This window comes from Musca domestica, unplaced genomic scaffold (assembly GCF_030504385.1).
Source record: "Musca domestica strain aabys unplaced genomic scaffold, Musca_domestica.polishedcontigs.V.1.1 72, whole genome shotgun sequence".
NCBI lineage: Eukaryota > Metazoa > Arthropoda > Insecta > Diptera > Muscidae > Musca > Musca domestica.
Genome location: NW_026712388.1, coordinates 1,764,174 through 1,789,704, shown reverse-complemented (window position 1 = coordinate 1,789,704; position 25,531 = coordinate 1,764,174). Strand labels below are relative to the sequence as shown.

The window sequence follows — 25,531 nt, the reverse complement described above, 5'->3', positions numbered from 1 at the left end:
ACTTTGTTGTCAGACTTTCTGTTTTGATTCCATATCTTTATTTAGATTTCTTTCTGTGCTGTCTTTCATTTCAGTGTTGCCCTATCACAGTGTCCTTTGTTCGTTACTTCAGTTCTGGCATTGGTTTGGTAAATTGTTAATTCATTTTGATTTTCTAAATGTATTTCTTATAAAACTGTATGAATAAATGTGTAGAACAAATGTGTATGTGTGATTGTTTCAGATTGTGCGTGATTTAACAAACAAAAAAGGTCAAAAAAGATTTTGAAAATTTGGAGTTGTATGGTGAATACCCGGAGAATACCGGGTACCATTCTTCTGTGTATTTTATTGTTGTTAGTGTTTCTATAATGTTGTCGTCCGTCGGATAAACTGAAAAATTAAAAAATATCAACATTTGCTGAAATAAAAGTCAGTGGACCGTAAACAACTAAAGTTCGTCAATTAAAATCCCATTTATATTCCAGATAGCCGAGATAGACAAATTAGAACAAGCCAAGTATACTAGGACACGTACCCTAGATTTGCCGATTGGTTAAAAATAGCCAATTGACAGCCTGCTAGCCAACGACGACGAATACTCACAACAGAACAGAAACAACAACAACACGGAAATAAGGGCAGCTTATAGGTGTTTTGGAAAAAAGTAGGAAAATATTTAATTATAAACTAATTAGCCATGAATCTTGCCACATCATCGACCACATCAATATCAAGAAGAAATTCTCTTCAATTGCTAGTCTACGTTGCCAGTGTTTTACTGATAAGCTGCAGTAGTTTGTACTCAGGTGTTCGGGCAGCTGCCAACAACGATTTACAGGTCATTTATGCCATTAATGCCGGTGGCTATGATCACACTGATAAGTATGGCATACTCTATGAGGCTGATCCCTTGAATGTGGGCACTGCCTCCGATTACGGCAACCATTTGCTGATAATTGGACGTGTTCCGCAACAGGATGAGGTGCTGTATCGTACGGAACGTTATCATACGTCGACCTTTGGCTATGATTTACCTTTGGAAGGTGACGGCAATTATGCATTGCTATTGAAATTTTGCGAAGTATATTTCAATGAGCCGAATAAGAAGGTGAGTGGAATGTGTTTTTTGCTATTTTTAATTGATGTGGATATGTTTATCGTCCCAAGGGAATTATGGTGAATTAGAGTGATAGCGTTGTTATCAATTGCAATGAAATAGTGGGCCGACATAAGAAAATAGAAATAATTTTGTGTCAATTAATTGCAATTCAAAATGACCAACTAGACAATATATTTCCCCTGCAACTGGGAACTTATCAACATTTGTTGTTAGAACATGAATATCCATTTGTTGTCTCATCGTTGGCCAAACATATGTGTACAGGCATTGGTTTTCAAAAGGTCAAAGTCAAAAGAACGTATTTTAGTAATTTTATCCTCCTACCTCCATTAGCTAATTAAAACAAACAACATATGATCGTTTCCGTTTACCAACATCAGTATGTTATTGTTGTGGTTGTGCTATTTGTAAAGCAGATTAATCAGAAATAGTAATTTAGTATCAATTATGTTTTAACACACCCACCTATAAGGAGTTGTGACTAAAAAAATAGGAAGAAATTTAAAAGAAAAAAGTTTTCATAGATGGGTTTATTTCTCCGAAACTGTTTTCCTCCACCTACGAAATATGCTTTTAATGCAGAATACAGGTGGAGACGAGGCTAGTCGTAGAATCCCGTTAAGAAGGCAGGAGGACAGTTGTCAAATTTCAGCCTTGACTGTACCAGGTCATACAAGGCTTGCAACACCCAAAATCGGCCGAATCAAACATGAAAAAAAAAATAAGACCCAAAAAAATTTTCCTAAAGCAAGTTTTCATCCCTTCAGAAATCGCAATACCAAACCTCTTCAACCATTTCGTTTGAAAATTGTTTTGGAAACTTCAAAAAAACAGAATATCAGTAGGCGCCGCTAAATAGGTGCTACACCAAACGAAAGACAAATTTTGGACATTTTCTGTTGAAAGCGTTGTACTGTCTGAGAAACTTATAACGTCAAATTAGAGGTTATCTGATTTAAATACGACTTCGAAATCTTCAAAATCTCTTGAATCGAAGTAGAGTGTTATGTATATTACATGTAGTCGACTTAGACCAACTAATGCATAAATTTCGAGGAATTAAAAGGCACATAGCCACATAATTCCCAGAGAAGGGAAAATTTTATAAATTCAGCAAAGATTTTTCCAGTATGTCGATTTTATTTTTACCTCCGGTATCGAAGACTTAGACTAACTAATGAATAAATTTCGAGGAATTACAAATGGTCTTAAATGGCACACAGCCACATAATTCCCAAAGAGAAGGGAAAATTATGAAGTGATTAAGCAAAGGTTTCTCCAATAGGCCCATTTTACTTTTGTCTCAAGTATAGAAGACTTTTGAGCTAGCATTTCCCTTTTTTCCATTCGTAAATTCCCAAAGGATAAGATCGTGGATCTTGTGCTTTTCCATCAAGGCTGAAGCAAATGTTCATTCGTTTCTGTTTCTTCTTTATCCTCCCACAAAGTCATATCTAAGACAAACTCATTTGTTGAAGAGACCTACAGATGTGCATAAATCATTTTTATACCCTCAACCATATGCCTACAGAGGATATATATCATTTGATACGGTCAAAGCGTGGCTCATCGAATAACGTTTTTAGAGCCTAGATCTCTTTGGCTTAAATCCGTTTCAGGACATTTGGAGTCGATCAAGCGATGTCCGTGCGTATGTCTGGCTGGCTAGCTGGATTTGATTTGATCCAAACATCGTAATATTATCTTCAAACTTAGATCGAGTTCGGAGATGGTCCAGTGCTTCTGGTACCTCCCCTACAAAATGTCAACATTTTCAAATAAAATAATTTACTGCAAAGAAAGGGAGAGGATAATCCGATTTTGCTCCAACTTTGTAATATCGTAATATTTGCATCAGTGCTAGGTCAGGTGGGAAAATGGACAATATCGGTCGACTCCATCATGCACCTACCCCACAAGCGGTAAAAATGCCTCCCCCACAAAGGGTCAAAATTTTGAATATATCCATGGAGCACATAAAATACGAAATTAACATCCGATTTCATCCAGATTTTGTACCTCTCAATATTTTCATAAGCACAAGATCTGTTATAAAGATGGTAGAGATCGGACCCTTCCTTCTGGTACTTCCGCCACAAAGGGTCAAAGTTTTGAATAACCAAAACGATCATAAAATTCGAAATAAGCATTTGGTTCTGTTCAAATTACACACATCACAATATTTTTATTAAGCCAAAGTCTGGTGTGAAAGTGGAATATATCGGTCCACTCCTTCGGGTACTTCCCCCACAAAGGGTCAAAATTTTGAATATCCATGGAGCTCATAAAACGCGAAATTAACATCCGATTTCATTCAGACTTGGCACCTCTCAATATTTTCATAAGCACAAGATCTTTTATAAAGTTGGTAGAGATCGGACTGACTCCACACCTTCTGGTACCATCCCAAAAAAGTGTCAACATTTTGAATATACATGAAGCTCATGAAACGCGAAATTAATCTCCAATTTCATTCAGACTTGGTACTTTTCAATATTTCCATCGAAACAAGATCTGTTATAAAGATGGTAGAGGTTGGGCCATTTCTTCTGGCACCTCCCCCACAAAGGGTTGAAGATTTTAAAAAACAAAAGGCTCAAAAAGCGAAATAAATATCCAACTCTCTTCAAATTTCACACATCCAAATGTATTTGCTAACGAAAGATCTGTTGTGGAGAGGATATATATCTACCAACCCTTTCTGGTATCTCACCCACAAAGAGTCACAAATTCCAATACTTATATCTGTCATAGATCTGTCGCAAGATCTGTTGTGGAGAGGATATATATCTACCAACCCTTTCTGGTATCTCATCCACAAAGAGTCACAAATTCCAATACTTATATCTGTCATAGCAATCGAAACAATTCGGCGATTCTTACAACATGCTATATCTAAATATTTCTCTTAACTAGAAATCTGATATGAAATGTAATTTATCGGAATTTATTTACGCATTAAATTGGAAATAAATGCTCGATTTCCTTCGAATTTTGCACATACCTGCATTTTTATCTGTATTAGATGAAATATAAAAATGGAATACTTCGGTCCGCTATATCTGTTCTTCACGCATATTTCCATATTTTCCAAAAATTTGCACATATCTCATATAAAGTATAGGAAGTAATCAATATAGTCCGAATCTGGCATGTTGTAATATTTATATAAGTCTTAGGTCAGATACGAAATTGTCAATATTGGCTAAATATTTAGAACCTCCCTTATAATCGGTCAACGGTCTCAAAGCTGGGGGTATACATCTGTCGTCAAAACCGACTGATACTATTTTACTTGTTTAGGTTAAATTTAATAGGAAAGGGGCAACGTTGGGGGAGATGTTACTTGTGGCGTGGTAGATTAGTTGTACCGCCTCTATTGTTGTAATAGAATTTGTTATTGTAGAAGTCTTCTTAAGGGTAAAAATCTGTTTTTCCGGAACAGACATCTAAAACTTAAATTTTTTTGTGTTAGCTCCTTTTTTGTGCCCCTTGAATATCCATTTAAAATCCCTGAAAAAAAAAACAATTAATTTAGTTTAACATTTTTTCCCAAAATTTAAATTATAATCTTTGTGCTGTCTTTCCTTTAAAGGTTTTCGATGTCGTTCTGAATCGCCAACATGAAATTGTCTCAAATTTGGATATCTTTGCACAAGTTGGTCGGGGTACGGCACATGATGAGTACATCTTTTTCACAGTGTCACGTGGTAAACTACACTACAAGGATGAAGTTTCCGATATACGCAACAATGTGATACGTTTGGAATTTATTAAGGGTGCCTATGATAATCCCAAAATCAATGCATTTGCTCTGTTCAAAGGCGATGTGGAGAGAATACCTCGATTGCCGGCCATGCAAAGCGAAGGTTTCAATACAGATGACCAATTTGAGGAGAAGAAACATGATATCAACGGGCATTCATCAAATCGAAAATTTAAAACGAATACAAAGAAAGTAATGGAAGATGATGTGGAGGAGGATCTTATGGATGCCGATGAGGAGGTGGAAGATGAAGACAATATTATTGACGATGATGAAGATGTTGATAGTCAGTATGACAATGAGGTTGGCCATGATGACTTGGATGATTTAGAAAGAGAACGTAGAAATACAAAAACAAGTGGACCACGTCATCCCGATCCCTATGCCTCGGAAGATTCTACGATAATGATGCCAGTTATTGTGGCCATAGGATGTTTTATACCTTTGTTGTTCTGCCTCTGCAAGTTATGAGCACTTGTGGATAGCATTTATGCAAAACTCACTTGGATTCCCTGCATTGCCATTGTGCCGTTTTCATAATCCCCTAGTTGTTCCGGCAAAGTTATACAATTTTTATTTTTTATTTGTGGAAGAAAGAAAATAGAGCTGTGTTTTTTATGATTTTGGTATTTGTAATTTATTTGTTTATTTTCCTGTTTGTGTTCACAATGATCTGCAATTTTTTTTAATCCTTTTTTTTCGAAACAAAAGTACTTATAGCATTTATTACACATGTGTGTATGTATGTATGTGCATTAGAGATATATATTTTTTTACTTTGAGTTTATTTTTTGTACTGTTACTGAGAATTAAGTTCCTTGATTTAAGTTAAATTTTGGTTGTATGTTTGTATGTATTGCAAAAACAAATTTTGAATTGAAGCACTTTGTTTTAGAAGCACTTTAATTTCGTTCCTTGGTTTGCGCTTAATGAAATCTAGTACATGACATGATTCTAATTATATATACGTATATAAAATATTTATCAACAAATTATGCTGAGAATTTATAAAAATGAAAAAATAAGTAATGTTTATTTAAATTTAGCTAAACAAATTGACAAGAGAAAATGAATCATTAAAATAAAAATGTTGACTTAGTAATGGCAAAAGATGTGAGTTCTTGAAGGGGTAATTTTATTTGAAAGGAGATTGAACACAACATGAACTTTTTTGTGTAAATGGTGATGCAAAGATCTATGGGTCATTTCGCAGAAGATCTCACATCATATTCTCACAGAAGACCTGTAGGTCTTCTAATAGAAGACTTGAAGGTTTTCTCACAGAAGACCTGTAGGTCTTCTCATAGGAGACCTGGAGGTCTTCTCATGGAAGAACTGGAAGACTTCTCATAGAAGAACTGGAAGTCTTCTCATGGAAGACCTGGGGGTCTTTTCATAGAAGACCTGAAGTCTTCTCATAGAGTACCTGGAGGTCTTCTTATAGAAGACCTGGTGATCTTCTCATAAAATACCTGGAGGTCTGTAGATCTTCTCATATAAATTCTGTAGATCTTTTCATTAAGATCTGTAGATCTTCTCACATAAGATCTGTAAATATTCTCATAGAAGATCTGTAGATATTCTCATAGAAGATCTGTAGATATTCTCATAGAAGATCTGTAGATCTTCTCATAGAAGATCTGTAGATCTTCTCAGAGAAGACCCGTAGGTATTCTCGTAGAAGATCTGTAGGTCTTTTCATAGAAGACCTGTAGGTCTTCTCTTACAAGATCCTTAGATCTTCTCATAGAATATCTGAAGATCTTCTCATAGAAGATCTGTAGATCTTCTCATAGAAGATCTGTAGATCTTTTCATAGAAGATCTGTAGATCTTCTCATAGAAGATCAGTAGATCTTCTCATAGAAGATCTGTAGATCTTCTCATAGAAGATCTGTAGATCTTCTCATAGAAGATCTGTAGATCTTCTCATAGACGATCTGTAGATCTTCTCATAGACGATCTGTAGATCTTCTAATAGGAGATCTGTAGATCTTCTAATAGGAGATCTGTAGATCTTCTCATAGACGATCTGTAGATCTTCTCACAGAAGATCTGTAGATCTTCTCACAGAAGATCTGTAGATCTTCTCACAGAAGATCTGTAGATCTTCTCACAGAAGGTCTGTAGATCTTCTCATAGAAGATCTGTAGATCTTCTCATAGAAGATCTGTAGATCTTCTCATAGAAGATCTGTAGATCTTCTCATAGAAGATCTGTAGATCTTCTCATAGAAGATCTGTAGATATTCTCATAGAAGAGTTATATGTCCATAGAAGAGTTATATGTCCTTGTACACCTCTGTCCCTCCTTAACTTTTCATTTAAAAATCACACCATGTTTATCTCTTGCATTTATTTATTCATTTCTTTTCTTATAAAAAATGTTATTTGGGAATATCCAGTATCCTACGGGAAGAAAACACAATGGGACAACGAAACAAAAAAAAAATAATATATTAGTAATAATAACGCTAATGACAAGGGTGATAATGAGGAGAACTTAAACTATGTGAAACAATGCAGATTATGATCAAATTCTTAAAAAGTCTAATGCATGGCCCACGAACGCCAAAGGCCAACACTATGTTGCCAATATCTGCTTACGGCCAGCACACTGGGAACCACATAAAACAATATCAGCATATATTAGACGATCTCGACTAAATACTAAATTCTTGACATTTTCAAATGTGGCCATGGCTGCCCGCTCCAGAACGGTATCACCATAACAAAGTTTGCCACAGGCACATTTTGGCGCTTCCGATAGGATATCGACCAATACCCAAGGTAATGTGGCAGATGAATAAGGCAATTTATGTTGGCAAACCACTCGGGCGGCTTGTAGCCATAATGGTGAGCAAGTGAATAAATTTTGTACACCAGAGACGGATGAAGACGAAGACGTTGAAGATTTGGTATCCAAATCGTATTCTTTTAGCTGTTGGAAATTATTACCCCAAACATCTAACATTTCCAGGGGAATGTTATTAAATGCCGCCGGTAATGATTCCAATTTATTTATGGACAAGTGGACAAATCGCAAACCTCGCATACGTCGTATGGCTTGTGGTAAACGGGTCAGTTGATTATTGTTGAGTTTTAAGGTGACTAGTTTTTCATATTTAATCAGTGGTGGTGGGAAGTGTTCCAATTTGTTAGCAGACATGTCTAGATCTTTTAGGGAGCTCTGTATGGTTTTACCCTTTAACCATTGCCAATCATTTTTATCGCCCAAATTGTTGTTACTCAAATTCAGCTCAACGAGCGCAAGGCGTCCCAGTTCATTTGGTATCTGAAAAATGGAAAAGAAGGAAATTTTTTAGTTTAAATTAAAATTAGTTCGACATAGAAAATAAAGAGTCGATTGGGCAGAGCTATTATATGGGTTGATTTCCCGACCGGGTTTCTAAACATTGCAACATTATCATTTCTAAAAGGACATAGTGGAAGATCAAATTTGGCTATTATTGCCAACTCTTTAAACGCAAAACGTAAATCCCAAAAAATACACTTGGAAATTAAATGACATAGGAAGGTATAGCATGTAGGATATCCACCGTTTTTTTTTTTTTTTTTTGTAGACAAAAACTCAGATCCTTTTCCACAAAATCCACAAATTCGCTTCTAATACCCTGGCAAATCGGGGCGTTAGGACATCATTCTGACATTATACGGAGAAATTCAAATTAAGCAGTTCATAAAGATGTAGAGGGATAAAGTTGATCCGACCATTATTCTTAGGGTGCAGAACTATGCCTCCACCGTCCATTTCAAATAAGGAAATTAGAGTTCTTACTCTCATGATCGCGGGAATAATAATGGAAAGCAATTAGCCCGATCCACTGCTGATTTTTTCTTTCAAATAATTTTGCTCCCAATCATACTGGAAATCATAACGAATAAGTTTAATTGTATAAAATGTTCCCCTCTTACCTTCTCAATGGTATTAAAGCTCAAATTCAACGTTGTCAAATTCCGCAGCGAACACATATCATAGGTGACCTTGCACAATTTGATGCCGGTTATGGTCAACGACTTCAGAGTCCTTGGAAAGCCCTTTGTTGGATAATCTCCACGATTTGTGATATTCATTTTTGTTTGTGGCTGTGATTTTTGTGGAATTGCCGTTGCCGAGGCAATATTCATTCGCAAATTTATCGAATCCTTACCATCCAGGCCCAGCTTAAGGGTCTGTAGAAATCCCTTCAATTGTATGGGATCACATTTTATCATTAGATTTTCAGCAGGTTGTTTAAAGCTAATTGTGGCCTTTCCATCTTTCAAGAACTTTGTGAACATTTTCTCAATGTTATTCTTCACTTTGTAGCGGGTACCATTTTTATCTTGTGGTGTGAATAGTATTATTTCCAAATCTTTATTACATTCTCCATTTTGATCCTTGGCTGTGGTGTGAAATCCCACGGCCAGAGTGGCTTTCACCATGCGAGGCGTCTTGTTTGCCTGGGTCAGACGATTCTGCACTTGGGTCTCGCAGAGAATCTTCATAGCGTTCAGTGTCCGTTGTTGCCTTGTCCTTTGTTGGAATCGTTATTGTCATTTAGTTGTTCACACAGGTGAGTATTTATAATAAGGAAGTTTTTATATTGCCTTTACTATTTATATTTAATTTATTTCTTAAACAATAGCTTTGTTTTGATGTTTCAAAAAGGAGGGCAATGTTTGCAATGTTTTTTTGCACGAATTGCAAAGCCTCTTTGCAAAAATGACGCCGTAAACAAGTGATGTGGATAGATGAGCAAAGTGGTCAATAAAAATTGGGAATCAAAACAAAAGTAACGATTGGACATGTTTGGCGCTGGATTAGGGATGTCGAAATCGAAAAATTACCAAAATTTATTTACAATGCCCTTTAAACTGTACGTTGCTACACTTTTCAAACTGTCAAATAACAGTTATTTTGTTTGATTTTGCACAATTTTGCTCAGTTGAAATGTGAAAATTGTCGTGTTTGCCAGGAAATTAAAGTGAATTATGAAAAATAGAGAATAAATTGTGAAATTGTAAAAAATAATGGTGTAACATGATGAAATTGTGAGTGTAGTGCGCGTTTTAATCGTAGTGTGTTGTTATATAGCCGAGGAAAGTTGAAAATTATCCAGGTAAGTCGATGTAGACTTTTCTTTGACCAGAATTTTTTTGTTAGTAGCTTTTAACCAAGAAAGTGTCTACGAATTTGTGCTTATCTATAAAGGTTTATATAGAAATGAAGGCAACTGATGAAATGCGTATGATATTGATATAGTTCTGAAACAGAGATTCTTTCCAGCAGTTGAAATAGAGTTGAAGCTTGTGTGTTTTGATTCTATCTTCCAATTTCAACAAATATATGCAATATACATATGTGAATTCGACGATTTTCCTGTTCAAGGATTTGCTCTAGTACCTCTTTCACGCTGTCAAGAAATGAATAGTCCTCTAAAATTACTGAACTGGGATCGTTAAGGTGTGTTCCGATCGTTGTTTTAAAAATTTGGTGTGGTCATGACAGCTGGTAAAACCTTCAGTCGAATATGTGCTGTAACAAAAGCATTCGGCCATGCAGGCACTTTCGCAGACCACGTTAAATAGTTGTTTCCTCGCATTGAGGAATTTAAATGAGACAAGAATTGAAATGCAAAAACTGTCTGTGTTTATATCGAAGTTCCACTTCCGGCATAACATTTACTATCCAGGTAGGAAGGAAAAATACCATATGTACCTTTCTTATATCAAGTACTACGAACACTGTTTTGCGACACGATCTGCCGTGTTTGGGCCTTTGCCTAATGTATGTGTTGTGGTAGTATGGGGCTGCCGATGATCGGCAATTGGAATGTTTCATGAGTCTTTTTTCTACAACATGAAAATCAGAACATTATCTGCATCTAGGGTTTGAATTCGATAATAGGGACATGGTGAAGCAAAAGACCTTCAGTGGAATTCTCTAACCCATTTTTGAGTAGCCGATAAAGGTCAGTAACATTAAAATGGTTATAATTTCAGTAATTACAGAAAATTTGCGGTAAGTTAGCGATGAAATAATGATAGATACCAATGTTGTCAACTTCAACTTCTTTTTATATCCTCAGCCATAGGGCTACAGAGGGTGTATATCGTTTGATAGGCTAAAACGTGCCTCATAATAATAACGGTTTCAGACCCTAGGTCTCTTTGAACCGAATCTGTTTCAGGACATTTGGATTCGATCTATCGAAGTCCATCCGTCTGCCTGTTTGTGTGGATAACACGATAACTCTCGAAGGCAGTATCCGATTTGATCTAAACTTGGTACATCGTAATATTATTCTCAAACTTAGATCGAGTTCGGTGACGAGCAATATCGGCCCACTCCTTCTGGTACCTCACCCACAAAATATCAACATTTTCGAAGAAAATAATTTACTGCACAGAACGAGAAATAATAATCCGATTATGCTCCAACTTTGCACCAGTCCTAGGTCATGTGCGAAAATTGACAATATGGGTAAACATTTTGAATAATTTTAACTCATATAAAATGTGATGTAAGTGTCCGATTGTCTTCAATTTACACACATCACAATATTTTTATTAATCCAAAGTCTAGTGTAAAGATGGAATATATCGGACCACTCTTTCTGGTACCTCTCCCACAAAGGGTCAAAGTTTTGAGTAACCAAAACGATTATAAAATCCGAAATAATCTTCTGGTTCTCTTAAAATTACTCACATCGCAATATTTTTATTAACCGAAGGTCTGGTGTGAAGATGGAATATATCGGTCCACTCCTTCTGGTACCTCCTCCACAAAGGGTCAAAATTTTAAATATCCATGAAGCCCATAAAACACGAAATTAACATCCGATTCCATTCAGACTTGGCCTGTTTCAAATTTTTCTCAATACAAGATATGTCATAAAGATGGTAGAGATTCCATACCATACCTTCTGGTACCTCCCCCATAAAGGTTTAGAGTTTTAAAAAAAACCAAAACCAATAGCTTTCCGGTTCACGTCAAATTACACACATCACAATATTTTTATTAACCCAAGTTCAGGTGTGAAGATTGAATATATCGGTGCACCCCTTCTGGCACTTCCCCCACTATGGGTCAAAATTTTGAATATTCATGCAGCTTATAAAACACGAAATTAACGTCCCATTCCATTCAGACTTGGCACATCTCAATATTTCCATGGTATTGTAGAGATCGGACCGTTCCTTCTGGTACCTCTCCCATAAAGGGTCAATGTTTTGAATAACCAAAACGGTCCAAGCGAAATAAGCATTCAACTCTCTTCAAATTTCGCAAATACAAACATTTTAGCTAACACAAGATCTGTTGTGAAGATGATATATATCTGCGAACCCCTTCTGGTACCACAAGGGGTCACAATTTCCAATACTTATATGTGTCAATATCTTGTGAAACAAGTTGGCAATTCGATCTAGATATTTCTCTTAACCAAAAATGTGATATGGAATTATTAAAATTATATATTCATATCACATCGAAAGTATGAAAATGGAATACTTCGGTCCCAGGCATCTCACGCATATTTCCACATTTTCCAAATCTTTTCGCATATCTCATATAAAGTATAGGAAGTAGTTGATATAGTCTAAATCTGCCACGTTGGAATATTTATATCAGTCTTAGGTCAGATACGAATTGGTCAACTGCTTCGGAATCTCCCGCATAATGGGTCAACAGTTTGAATAATCATAACTCAAGGCTGGGGGTGTGGGAAAAACGATTGATACTATTTTACTTGTTTTTATTAAATAAACTGATTTGGTTTTTTAAATTTCATTTCGAGATTTGCTTTTGATATGCGCAATACTTTGCCTTAAACAGATTTTGGGTTTTTTAAATAACAAAATTACTTTACCAACAAATAAATGTATGTTAAACTTTTAATAGCTTTTTTTCAAAAATCAGTCCCCCTTATTTAAGTTAAAATGTGTGCTTTTTAGATGGTCGTTGATTTTGACCCACAAAATCTTTTTAGTTTTAAATACAAATGAACAAATATTGGTGGAACAACAACTGATACTCAAAGTAAATATTTTAAATGTTTATATTTTGTTTGTATCCCCATTTTTCCATCTGTCTGATTCAGATATTTTTTGTTTTTTATTTTGCTATTACCCATAGCAATGACATTGACAGCCAAAGTTGGTAGGGGTTCGAAAAAAGTGTAGAAAAAAACATCAAGATATGAATGAATTGTCAAGTTCGTTTTTGAACCCTTTAAGCTCTTTACCAATATCCTTACAATAAAGAGGGGTTACTTTTTGCTATCGTTAGATGTGTGTGTGTATGTGGAGGGAAGTATGTGGGATTATTGTTATTGTTGTTATAATAATATTTACTTGGCTTGCTAGTGGATGTGGGTAAGACATGGTTAGCCTGGGCAAATGTGGGTAAATAGCTTTTTGCATATGGAGTATGTTTGTTTTGTTACTTTTTACCAGATTTATTTAATGTCAATATGCCAGTGGACCATAAGTTTGTGTTTAGAAATGGGTTCAGGTTAAACGAAACCACTATTTTAGTATCCATTTTTGGGGGGATGTTACTTAACTATTAATGGAAAAGAGAATATTTTTCTTTTAGTTTGATGTCCCCTCACATGAACTTAGTAGGTCTAAAGGAGTGTGTGCACGATTTGAGGCACTGTTGTTATACAGATACATATCACATTTTGGCAGAATAATTTGTATTGTGTCTAGGATGTTTGGTATTAAAAATGAGACATATCGGTCCAATATTTGGTATAGCCGCCATATTACGGTACCTGCCAATATTCGGTATCTTGATGATTTTTACAACACTTTTCCACGGATTTGTCTAAAAATGTGTATTTGTAGGTCATACCTACAACTTCCACTTCGTCTGTCAGCAAGTCGCTTGTGACCAAACCACCCCCAACAGGCCCTTCAAGCTCCAAGCCTGATAAGGCCCACAAAGGAGAGGTCAAGTCACAAACGGCAGGCCAAGCAGGACGAAAGAGGAAGTACTCCCAGACGATCTACCCGGACAATCTACGAGTAGCAATCATCGACAGGGCTGAACCGGAAGGTAAAATCAGCGATAGTCGATGGCTGCTATTCGAAGATCGACTGAGGGAGCTTGTCTTTACGGGAGAGGGTGACCCACGAAGGATGCAGTTTGGCAGCGCCACCCTTTACAGAGGCGCGAAAGTCATGTGCTGCGAAAACCAGGAATCTAAGGATTACCTAGTCACCGCAGTATCCGGCTTCCGTGACCTATGGCAAGGATGCGATCTGGCGGCTGTATCCTTAAAGGACATCCCCTGCCGTAGAGTATTGACAGCATGGGTGCCACCACCATCTGTGGATCCGGCACGCATCCTGACAATACTAGGCAAGCAAAACCCCAACCTCAAAACAGACAGCTGGCGTCTTGTCAGTTCTACCACTGAGGGAGGGGGCCTGGTCATCAAGGTATCCATGGATAAGGATGGCCAGGAGTATCTTCAAGCTCGTGGGGGAAAATTGCACTTCGGCGCCGGATGGATCCGCTTCCGGCTAACGCATTAGGAGGAAGGAAGCAGCAGCTACTCAATATCATGCAGATTAATCTGCATCACTGCAAAGCAGCTGCTGCTGAACTCCTCCTATCCCTCACGAGATCTGAAGTTGACATAGCCCTAATCCAGGAACCCTATACATACAATAATAGGGTAACTGGGTTAGGGAGTGGGCAGTATGTCACTTACGCGGTCTCCAATGGTGATAAGGTAAGGACGTGTATTGTTGCCAAAAAGAGTTTAAATCTTATCTTCCTTAGCAACTACAGTGGAGGAGACGTCACGGTAGCGAGAATGGAATGCAAATCCGGGAGGGTTCTCTTTTTCATTTCTCTCTACCTACCGTATGAGCGACCTGACCCACCCGGCCACGAGGTAGAGGAGCTGCTCGACGATCTGGTCAACAACGGGCACATAATTATAGGTTGTGATGCCAACGCACACCACTTCCAATGGGGCAGTACGAATACTAACGTCAGAGGTGAGTCGATTTTTGATTTTATTTTGAAATATAACCTTAAAATATGTAATAGGGGCAACGATGCAACATTTCTAGTCAAAGACAGGGCTGAGGTCATTGATCTCACCCTTACTAACATGGATGAATCTCTCATACTAGATTGGAAAGTTTCTCTCGAATGTTCATTCTCAGACCATCGAAAGATAAATTTCAAAATACTGGTGGAGGGTATTCATCAAAAACCTCATAGAAACCCAAGAAAGGCAAATTGGGACAAATTTACGGAGCTGGCTATACCCTGGCTTCACCGTTTCGACAACATGGTCTTAACCTCAACCCTCGATATAGACAACTCCGTAAATGCGATAACTAGTGCCTTAATTGGGTGTTATGAAAAAGTCTGTCCACTAACCCATCCGGGAAAGAAATGTCAACCTGTTTGGTGGTCAAAACATTTAGCCAATTTAAGGAGGGATAGTAGACGACTGTACAATAGGGCCAACAAGACCAAACATAGTACGGACTGGGATGCCTACAAAGCATCCTTCAACAAGTACAACAGTGAGATCAAGAAGGCCAAGCGCTCATCTTGGGTATGCTTTACTGAGTCGATTGAAAGTGTCAACGAAGCCTCCAGATTTCGTAAAGTCCTTTCGAAGGACCCTAAATCCATCGGAAGTATAAAACGGACTGACGGCACATGGACTGACTCTGGACTAGAGACTCTTAACCTGCTAGCCAACACGCACTTCCCCGGCTGTATTGACGCGACAAGCAATCGGCAAACCGATCAAGTACATCATGATCATACAACTAGGGACCAAGACTTGGCTGACAGAATAGTAAGTTTACCCAAAATCAAGTGGGCCATAGATACATTCAAACCTTTCAAATCTCCAGGACCAGATGGTGTTATTCCTGCTATGCTCCAAAATGTCTCAGCGGTAATATCACCAGTACTGAGTGAGATTTTTAAAGCTTGTCTGCGTCTATCCTACATCCCAGAATCATGGAGGGAAGTCACAGTCACTTACATCCCCAAGGCGGGGAAACCGAGTCACTCACTTCCCAAGGACTATAGACCGATAAGTCTCTCATCCTTCCTATTGAAAACCTTGGAAAGGCTGATAGACATAGAGATCAGATCTCTAATACCCCAAACCGCCATCAGCACTGCTCAACATGCCTATATGAAAGGCAAATCTGTTGAGACAGCGCAACATGATGTCGTAGGGTATATAGAGAAGAACATGAATGGCTCCTTATTCACATTGGCTGCCTTCCTCGACATTGAGGGAGCTTTCAACAACGTCACGTTGGAATCCATTCATGAGTCACTATCAAAACTTAATTTGCCACAACTCCTCATAGACTGGGTTGATAACATGCTTAGCAGCAGAATCATCAACTCGAGCATTGGGGAAACATCTGTCAGGAAATCGGTCACTAGGGGCACGCCACAAGGGGGCGTCCTATCACCGTTACTCTGGCTTTTGGTTATTAACAACATACTTATAGATCTAGAGGTAACGGGGACGAAAGTAGTCGCATACGCTGATGATGTCGTCCTACTAATTGCCGGGAAATTCCCGCAAACAATCTCGGACCTAATGCAAGGAGCTCTAGTCACTCTATCACGGTGGGCACGTCAAAACGGGCTAGGCGTGAACCCAGCAAAAACAGAGCTCGTACTTTTCACTAAGAAGCGTAAATATCCGTTATTTACACTACCAAGACTAGATGGAGTCACTCTAAACCTCTCACCAGAGGCCAAATACCTTGGTACAATCCTTGACCGACAATTAAGTTGGAAGAGGAATATTGAGGAACGAGCCAAAAGAGGTTTTATCGCACTCTATTCTTGCAAGAACTCCATAGGTAAAAGCTGGGGCCTCAAACCATACATCATTAAATGGTTGTATGAGTCAATCGTTCGCCCCATTCTAACCTATGGATCTCTAGTATGGTGGCATTCTCTAAAGAAGCCAACTTACTCACGCAACATTAACAAAGTCCAAAGAGCCGCATCCTTACTAATAACGGGTGCCTTTAGGAGCACGCCTCAAGCTGCGCTAGATACTCTACTGGGTTTAAGCCCGCTGGCCATACATGTAGAGGAACTGGCATTCAGGTGTGCTCTTCGGCTCAGGGAACTAGGTGAATGGCGTAGTCAACCATTTGGTCACTCTACGATTCTAAGGCGTGTAAGGACTGTGGGAGAGATAGCCTATGCAAGTGATTATATTTCACCACGATTAAGCTTCTGCCCACCTGATATACACATACCTGAAAGAGAAGCCTGGTCCCAAAACAGCCCACCTTTCCGCGGCATATCTGTATATACCGACGGCTCAAAGATGGAATGCGGTACGGGAGCAGGTGTCTTCTGTGACACCCTTAATATCCGTGAATCCTACAAGCTCAGAAACAATTGTAGCGTTTTTCAGGCAGAAATCCTGGCGGTCAAAAAGGCCATAGACCTGCTAGTCACGAGGAACATAGAGGTCGGAAGTCCGGTGACTATATATGTCGATAGTCAGGCGGCACTGAAAGCACTAAATTCCTTTACTATCAAGTCTAGGGCTGTTTTAAGCTGCAGGGAAGCCTTGGAACACTCTAGGTTGTCAATCAAGCTTTGTTGGGTTCCCGGCCATTACAATATCACAGGTAACGAAACTGCAGATGAATTGGCCAGGCTAGGATCCGAATCAACTACAATAGAAATAGATAATTCGGTCAAACCACCACTGTGCCACTTCCTACAGATCGTTCGCAAACACTACCAGGAAAAGACACAACAAAAATGGCTGGATGAAACGGGATGTACCATCTCCAAAAGAATCTGGCCTGTGCTCTCAGAGAAGAGAACAAGATCGCTGATGTCATTGTCTAAACCAGATTTAAAACTTGTGGTGGGCATCATCACAGGTCACTGTAAGGTGAGGGCTATGACCTCAAAATGGGACAGCGATGATATTGATTACTGCAGGATCTGTCAAGATGAAGAAGAAATTGAGACAATCGAACACTTGCTCTGCCACTGCCCAGCGCTCATTAACGTGAGACATAAACTAGTGGGAGAACTAGTGTCACGTGATTTGTCCTCTTTTTCTACCACGGACCCTGCAGTGATCCTTCAATTAGCCAGAAGGTTCAAGTGGCTAAAGACGACACGGCAAACTCAGCCGTAGACTACGTACTATCTATTTCCTACTGTCAATTCTTATACTTTCTCTATCTTTCGCTCTAACTCTTTCCTAGGATGAACACAATGGACCTATAGGTCTCCGAGTGGAGCAGTTGCTAAATGCAGCTGCGCGTCCTTTAACCTAACCTAACCTAACCTAGGTCATATTGGATTCTAGCTCCGGTAGCGAAACATTGTATATGTACGTCTACTTTTTTGTATTGTCCCCATATAACGATACCTCCCGATATTCGGTATTTTGATAATCCAAATTTAAACACGAAATTGTTTCAAATGTGATATTCAAGAAGATTTGGTAGATGACAATCCTTGAAGTATAAAATTGCCCATATAGGTTCCCGTTTTGGTATGGTCCCCATATAACGGATTCACCCACTTTATGGTTTTTGAAAAACGTTCAACGGTTATTCAAACGGCTTTACTGGTATTTGTAGTTTAAAGCGGAACACGTTTGAATTCAGATACTTAAAAAAAAAAAAAATTGTTTTCTTTATCCAATGGTGGAGGGTATTAAAAGTTAGGTCCGGCCGAACTTAATGTTTTTTACTTGTTTTACATTTTGGAATTTTAGTATGAATTTACTAAATTTAAATATTTTTTAATAATTGTTCGCGTCCAGTCTATAATGAATGTTATTTTCTTCTATTAGCTATATTTTTCATCCGGGATAGGTGCCTTATAAATAATTCGGTCTTTCACCAAAATTTTCGAGTCTGTATGATTTCTGTATAATTAAACGTTCTGTCACTTTTTTCAGTCAAAATTAAACTTTAATTTTTTTAAATTATATTTTAATGTAGTTTTGTTGCAAGCATTAATGCATAAATTTGTCCCTAGAAAAGGTCAGAGTGAACTCTTTATGTTTTTCTTTTTAGTAGTTCATAATGTCAGAATATTTGTCACTTCCGGTTTTCTACTGTGTGTCTTTTGACCACATTTATGACTTTTTGCGGAAATATGTCAGAAACACATCCCGATGTACGAGTTAAATGTACTACCACACACTCACACATACAGTGGCAAAAAAGGACTTCTACATATACAGACGTATTGTTGTCAGTGAGATGAAAAAAAAGAACTACAGATATGACCACATAAACGTAACTATGGATGTTATTAATGAGATGTTTCATTGTATATTGGGGTGTTGTGTGATATTCAGGATTCATGAATCCTGGGATTTTATTTCTGGAAAAATATGCTAAAAAGAGAATGGCTCTGACAATCCTTGAACATTTTAAACTATATTCTTTTGAAAAATATTATCCATTTTTATACTTTCCACCATGGAGGGTCATTCCGTTTGTAACTCATAGAAATAATAACTTTAGACATAACAATGTATATATATTCCTGATCAGGGTCATCTGGTCGTCTGTTGTAATCGCGCTAGAGTCAAATCGAATAAAGATAGGAAGTTAAAATTTCCACAGATCAGCCTTTTTTCTGCAGGCAAGTCAAGTTCGAAGATGGGCTATATCAGTCCACGATATAATATAGCCCCCATATAACGGTACCCGCAGATATTCGGATTTATATATCAAACTGTCTAAAAATACACAAAAAGAGTTCCTTCTGAGTACTTTCCCCCCTGGAAGAGTATTATCCATATAGGTTCACAAGATCGTATTTCCCCAGTATAACAATACCTCCCTGTATTCGGTATTTTGATGATTTTAACTACATTTATCAATGGAATTGTTTAAAAATTCGTACAGGGTTGCCCATATTCGACGGATCCATCTGGCAACGCCATAACTTTTGACAAAGATGTCACATCGCTTAATGACATACCGCGTTTGAAGCGTCAGTCCAAGCAGATTTTTACCATGAACCAATACACGCAACGCGAGCGCTCTGAAATAGTTGAAATTTACATTCAACAGAAGCTTTTAAAACATTAAAAAATGTGAGAAGTGCGCCTTCTAAGGGACCGTAAATAAGCAAAATTGCCGTTTTTACGCCACTGAAAATCCTCAGGAGATTCAAGAAGTGCCTCTTCATGACGAAAAAGTCAAAGTTTGGTGCGGCGTTAGTGCGAAAAGGGTCATTGGGCCGTTTTTCTTCCAAAATGAAAATTACCATGCTGTTACCATCAATCAGGAGCGTTATTGCGACATGATGACCAATTTTGTGATGCCAATTGGTTCTTAAAAAAATATTCTTTAAAAAATCCACGTTAATTGGTTCTTAAAAAATATTCTTTAAAAAATCCACTTTAATTGGTTCTTAAAAAAATATTCTTTAAAAAATCCACGTTAATTGGTTCTTAAAAAATATTCTTTAAAAAATCCACGTTAATTGGTTCTTAAAAAATATTTTTTAAAAAATCCACGTTAATTGGTTCTTAAAAAATATTTTTTAAAAAATCCACATTAATTGGTTCTTAAAAAATATTTTTTAAAAAATCCACGTTAATTGGTTCTTAAAAAATATTTTTTAAAAAATCCACGTTAATTGGTTCTTAAAAAATATTTTTTAAAAAATCCACGTTAATTGGTTCTTAAAAAAATATTCTTTAAAAAATCCACGTTTATTGGTCCTTGGAAAAATATTCTTTAAAAAATCCACGTTCATTGGTCCCTAAAAAAATATTCTTTAAAAAATCCACGTTAATTGGTTCTTAAAAAATATTCTTTAAAAAATCCACGTTAAATGGTTCTTAAAAAACAGTCTTTAAAAAATCCGCGTTTATTGGATCTTTAAAAAATATTCTTTAAAAAATCCACGTTAATTGGTTCTTAAAAAATATTCTTTAAAAAATCCACGTTAAATGGTTCTTAAAAAACAGTCTTTAAAAAATCCGCGTTTATTGGATCTTTAAAAAATATTCTTTAAAAAATCCACGTTTATTGGTCCTTGGAAAAATATTCTTTAAAAAATCCACGTTTATTGGTCCTTGGAAAAATATTCTTTAAAAAGTCCACGTTCATTGGTCCCTGAAAAAATATTCTTTAAAAAATCCACTTTTATTGGCCCTTAAAAAAATAATCTTTAAAAAATCCAGTTTTATTGGTCCTTGAAAAAATTGTCTTTAAAAAATCCACGTTTATTGGTCCATGAAAAAAGTATTCTTTTAAAAAATCCACGTTTCATGGTTTTTGAAAAAATATTCTTTAAAAAATCCACGTTTATTGGTCCTTGAAAACAGAACAGTGTTTGGCTTGCTTGTTTGGGATACCATAGTATTTGTTGTTGCAAAATCGTCAGGCAAAATCCCATTATTGTTGTTTTTATAAAAACAACGTTTGTTTATAAGTGGAGAACGATGGTAATGTTTACCAGGGGGTAAGGCAGGGAATACCTAGGTTTCGGAAAGAGCCACCAATCCTCATCAGTTCCCTTGTTTCTTGTCTGGGATATTCTCCCCAGAAGTTATTTAAAAAATAACTTCTATGACAAAAAACATTTTTTTTACCCAAGTGACGAGATCGTAAGCTCAATAGAAGAGGAACAAAAGAATTACATAAAACTAAAATTCTTTTGGAAAATCTTCTAAATCTTACAACCGCACTTATAAACATTTACATCTTTCTCCACTTGTTATGCTTTCGTTCAACCTGAACGAAGTAACATAACCATGTAAGTTTGTTTTGTCTGTTACAACAAAAACCCCTTCGTCGACCGTGCCTGTGTCTGTTAATAGAACAGTGTTTGGCTTGCTTGTTTGGGATACCATAGTATTTGTTGTTGCAAAATCGTCAGGCAAAATCCCATTATTGTTGTTTTTATAAAAACAACGTTTGTTTATAAGTGGAGAACGATGGTAATGTTTACCAGGGGGTAAGGCAGGGAATACCTAGGTTTCGGAAAGAGCCACCAATCCTCATCAGTTCCCTTGTTTCTTGTCTGGGATATTCTCCCCAGAAGTTATTTAAAAAATAACTTCTATGACAAAAAACATTTTTTACCCAAGTGACGAGATCGTAAGCTCAATAGAAGAGGAACAAAAGAATTACATAAAACTAAAATTCTTTTGGAAAATCTTCTAAATCTTACAACCGCACTTATAAACATTTACATCTTTCTCCACTTGTTATGCTTTCGTTCAACCTGAACGAAGTAACATAACCATGTAAGTTTGTTTTGTCTGTTACAACAAAAACCCCTTCGTCGACCGTGCCTGTGTCTGTTAATAGAACAGTGTTTGGCTTGCTTGTTTGGGATACCATAGTATTTGTTGTTGCAAAATCGTCAGGCAAAATCCCATTATTGTTGTTTTTATAAAAACAACGTTTGTTTATAAGTGGAGAACGATGGTAATGTTTACCAGGGGGTAAGGCAGGGAATAACTAGGTTTCGGAAAGAGCCACCAATCCTCATCAGTTCCCTTGTTTCTTGTCTGGGATATTCTCCCCAGAAGTTATTTAAAAAATAACTTCTATGACAAAAAACATTTTTTACCCAAGTGACGAGATCGTAAGCTCAATAGAAGAGGAACAAAAGAATTACATAAAACTAAAATTCTTTTGGAAAATCTTCTAAATCTTACAACCGCACTTATAAACATTTACATCTTTCTCCACTTGTTATGCTTTCGTTCAACCTGAACGAAGTAACATAACCATGTAAGTTTGTTTTGTCTGTTACAACAAAAACCCCTTCGTCGACCGTGCCTGTGTCTGTTAATAGAACAGTGTTTGGCAATTTTCTTTTAAAAAATCCACGTTTATTGGTCCTTGAAAAAATATTCTTTAAAAAATCCATGTTTATTGGATTTGGGCCATTAGTCCTGTTGCTCGGCCCACCCCACTTTTTTCCATATTGTTATTATTTTTTTTTTTGCCAACTCACATTGAATATCCAGATAAAACGCAAAAATTGTGTTTTTGTCACGATTGTCCTTTATATTGTTCACATTTTTTATCATATCTGTCACGCACACTAACACGCACTCGTACACACATGTGACTAAGAAAACAAAAGTCCGCACCGACTCGACCGAAGTAGGAAAAAACTACCGAATACATTTTCATATCATCTTCTTTATGTTTATTATTTATTTCTGTAGAAAATGAAAGAAGGAAATAAAGAAAAAAAAACTAAAACTCCCCACCACCGGTTCGGTCCACTAGCAACCAGTCAACGAGGGAAAACTATGAAGAACAATTTTCTTAACAAATAAATTTCAGGAACATACGTCGTTCAAATGGACAGAATATGACAACAGCAACAAAATAATAATAAAAAAGCGGAGAACAACAAGCACAACGACGACGACGGCACAGATAAAAATTGTTTTGCAAAAAATTTGTTTATGAAAATGAAAAAAGCAAGACAGGAATGGAAACAAATAAGATAGAGTGGAAAAAGGATCCTCCATTCAACAGTGGTAATCACTTGCAGGGGCTACTAAACTTTGGAATTGAAATAGGGTGTTGACGTATATGTCTGTTTGGATTATTTATTTTGGATTTATTTAAGATTGGAGGTCCTTGAAAAGGTATTGAAAATATTTGGCTAAATCATATTTTCGTCTTGTAACTTGGATTTCCTAACTTGATTTTTTGTGTAATAGAAATATTTTAGTCTTTCCTTTATGATGATTATATTTTCTCTTATTCTTATTTCCAATTTGCTTGCCACTCTATTCACAACACTCGGTCTTCGTCCTTTTTGCATGTCTGGTAGTCACATCCAAAGTAATCTACTTCGACCATCAGCTAAGCTATACAAATATGTGTAGATTCATCATAAACTTGATTATGAAAATTTTATTTTGATGGCCCCCCTCGAACCGAAAACTTATATAAAGGAAATGACATAAAAACGACAAAAGCAACTACAACAACAACGCATCCATAACAAAAAATGCTCAACAGTGTCCCTCTTCAAAATAAATGAATATAAAATACACACTTACAAACATACATAGATATCAGATGTTAATGTGTGTAAGTAAGGGGACTATTTACTAGGGAACCTAAAAGGAATTTAAAGTAATACGAGGGCGATTTGGAAACCAAATGAAAAAATTCAATAAAAAATAGTTGGAGGAAGTCTCCACAGACGATCTGGAGAGTGTATCCATAGACGAGCTGGAGGCATAGACAAGCTTAAGCTGGAGGTTTATCCCTAGACGAGCAGGGGTGCGTCTCTCCTGAGAGACTTTGGTGAGTCTTCATGGATGTCTTGAAACAGGGAGCCTCCACAGATGAGCTGAAAAGTAGGCAGTCCGCAGATGAGCTAAAAGCGTTGAGTCTGAAGAGACCAGCTAAAATGTGGTGTATATTTCAAGACGATCTAAAAACCAAGAAGTCTCCACATACCAGCATAAAGGCAGTGAGTCTCCCCAGATGTCCTAAAAGCAGAGATTCACCACAGAAAAGAAGCACATTTCCATAGACGAGATGAAACCGGGACTCTACATAGACGAAACGAGGGAGTCCCCATAGACTAGCTGAAGCCAGGAGTCTCCATAGACGAGTTGAATCCGGGAGTCTCTATGGACGAGCTGGATCCGGTAGTCTTCATAGACGAGCTGACGAGCCAGGAGTTTCCATAGACGAGTTGAATCCGGGAGTCTCTCCATAGACGAGCTGAAGCAGGGAGTCTTTCCACAGACGAGCTGACGAGCAGGGAGTCTCTCCAAAGACGAGCTGACGCCAGGGAGTCTCTCCATAGGCGATCTGACGCAGGGAGTCCTTTCACAGGCAAGCTGACGACAGGGAGTCTCACCATAGACAAGCTGACGAATAGGGAGTCTCTCCATAGACGAGCTGACGAGCAGGGAGTCTCTCCATAGACAAGCTGACGAGTAGGGAGTCTCTCCATAGACGAACTGACGAGCAGGGAGTCTCTCCATAGACAAGCTGACGAGTAGGGAGTCTCTCCATAGACGAACTGACGAGCAGGGAGTCTCTCCACAGACGAGTTGACGAGCAGGGATTCTCTCCACAGACGAGTTGACGAGCAGGGAGTATATCCGCAGACGAGTTGACGAGCAGGGAGTCTCTCCATAGACGAGCTGTCGAGCAGGGAGTCTCTCCTTAGACGAGCTGACGAGCAGGGGGTCTCTCCATAGACAACCTGAGACTAGTTAGAGAAGGTCTTCAGAGGCGAGTGAAAAGCTGTCTCCACAGACGAGTTGAAGGCATGGGTTTCAAGGGCTGAACCAGAGAGTCTCCAAAGATGAGAGCCGAAACCTCGAGTTTCCATAGATGAGAGCAGAAACCGGGAGTCTATATAGACAAGTTTTAGGGGATCTATACAAGGGAGGAGTCTCCATAGGCTGTGGATTTACAACAGACGGGGAAATCTGCATACAAGTGGAAGTCTTCATAGACGACAAAGTCAACAGAAACGAGGAAGCCTCCTTCGACCAAGAAGTCGCTATAGACGACAAAGTCAACATAGACGAGGAGGCCTCCTTAGACCACGATGCCTACATAGACCAGGAAGTCGCCTTAGACGAGGTAGACTACATTGACGAGAAGGTCCACATAGACGAGGAGGTCC

At 37.7% G+C, this 25,531-nt stretch overlaps 4 protein-coding genes across 5 annotated transcripts in view; 3 read left to right on the top strand and 1 right to left on the bottom strand.

The window, feature by feature from the left end:
• Nucleotides 1-251: 251 nt before the first annotated feature.
• LOC101895553 (malectin) lies at nucleotides 252-5,978 on the top strand. The gene is made up of 3 exons (XM_005184192.4): nucleotides 252-411; nucleotides 468-1,090; nucleotides 4,698-5,978. Exons 2-3 carry the CDS (start codon nucleotides 680-682, stop codon nucleotides 5,337-5,339), a joined length of 1,053 nt encoding a protein of 350 aa, XP_005184249.1. The 5' UTR covers nucleotides 252-411; nucleotides 468-679; the 3' UTR covers nucleotides 5,340-5,978.
• A 1,247-nt stretch (nucleotides 5,979-7,225) lies between these two features.
• On the bottom strand, nucleotides 7,226-9,531 carry LOC101896228 (leucine-rich repeat protein 1). The gene is made up of 2 exons (XM_005184196.4): nucleotides 8,803-9,531; nucleotides 7,226-8,161 (listed from the first exon to the last, which is right to left on the bottom strand). Exons 1-2 carry the CDS (start codon nucleotides 9,373-9,375, stop codon nucleotides 7,451-7,453), a joined length of 1,284 nt encoding a protein of 427 aa, XP_005184253.1. The 5' UTR covers nucleotides 9,376-9,531; the 3' UTR covers nucleotides 7,226-7,450.
• Nucleotides 9,532-9,732: 201 nt separating this feature from the next.
• The window catches only part of LOC101889686 (E3 ubiquitin-protein ligase TRIM9), a 500,815-nt gene continuing 485,016 nt past the window's right edge, over nucleotides 9,733-25,531 (top strand). For both annotated transcript variants that reach the window (XM_059130289.1, XM_059130288.1), the window contains exon 1: nucleotides 9,733-9,989. The gene's annotated coding sequence lies outside the window, so the exon portion shown is untranslated. The remainder of the gene's footprint in view (nucleotides 9,990-25,531) is intronic.
• Nucleotides 13,735-18,212, top strand: LOC131806319 (uncharacterized). Its single transcript, XM_059130290.1, has 2 exons — nucleotides 13,735-14,886; nucleotides 18,127-18,212. The coding sequence occupies exons 1-2, from the start codon at nucleotides 14,388-14,390 to the stop codon at nucleotides 18,129-18,131; spliced, it is 504 nt and encodes a 167-aa protein (XP_058986273.1). The 5' UTR covers nucleotides 13,735-14,387; the 3' UTR covers nucleotides 18,132-18,212.

What these genes read in the sequence shown, in the direction of transcription:
- LOC101896228 (XM_005184196.4), bottom strand. Translation starts at nt 9,375, where the DNA reads ATGAAGATTCTCTGCGAGACCCAAGTGCAGAATCGTCTGACCCAGGCA. An exon ending in GCTTTAATACCATTGAGAAG is followed by an intron (nt 8,162 to 8,802) that starts GTAAGAGGGGAA and finishes TCCATTTTTCAG; the next exon opens with ATACCAAATGAACTGGGACG.
- LOC101895553 (XM_005184192.4), top strand. Translation starts at nt 680, where the DNA reads ATGAATCTTGCCACATCATCGACCACATCAATATCAAGAAGAAATTCT. An exon ending in TCAATGAGCCGAATAAGAAG is followed by an intron (nt 1,091 to 4,697) that starts GTGAGTGGAATG and finishes TTTCCTTTAAAG; the next exon opens with GTTTTCGATGTCGTTCTGAA.
- LOC131806319 (XM_059130290.1), top strand. Translation starts at nt 14,388, where the DNA reads ATGGATCCGCTTCCGGCTAACGCATTAGGAGGAAGGAAGCAGCAGCTA.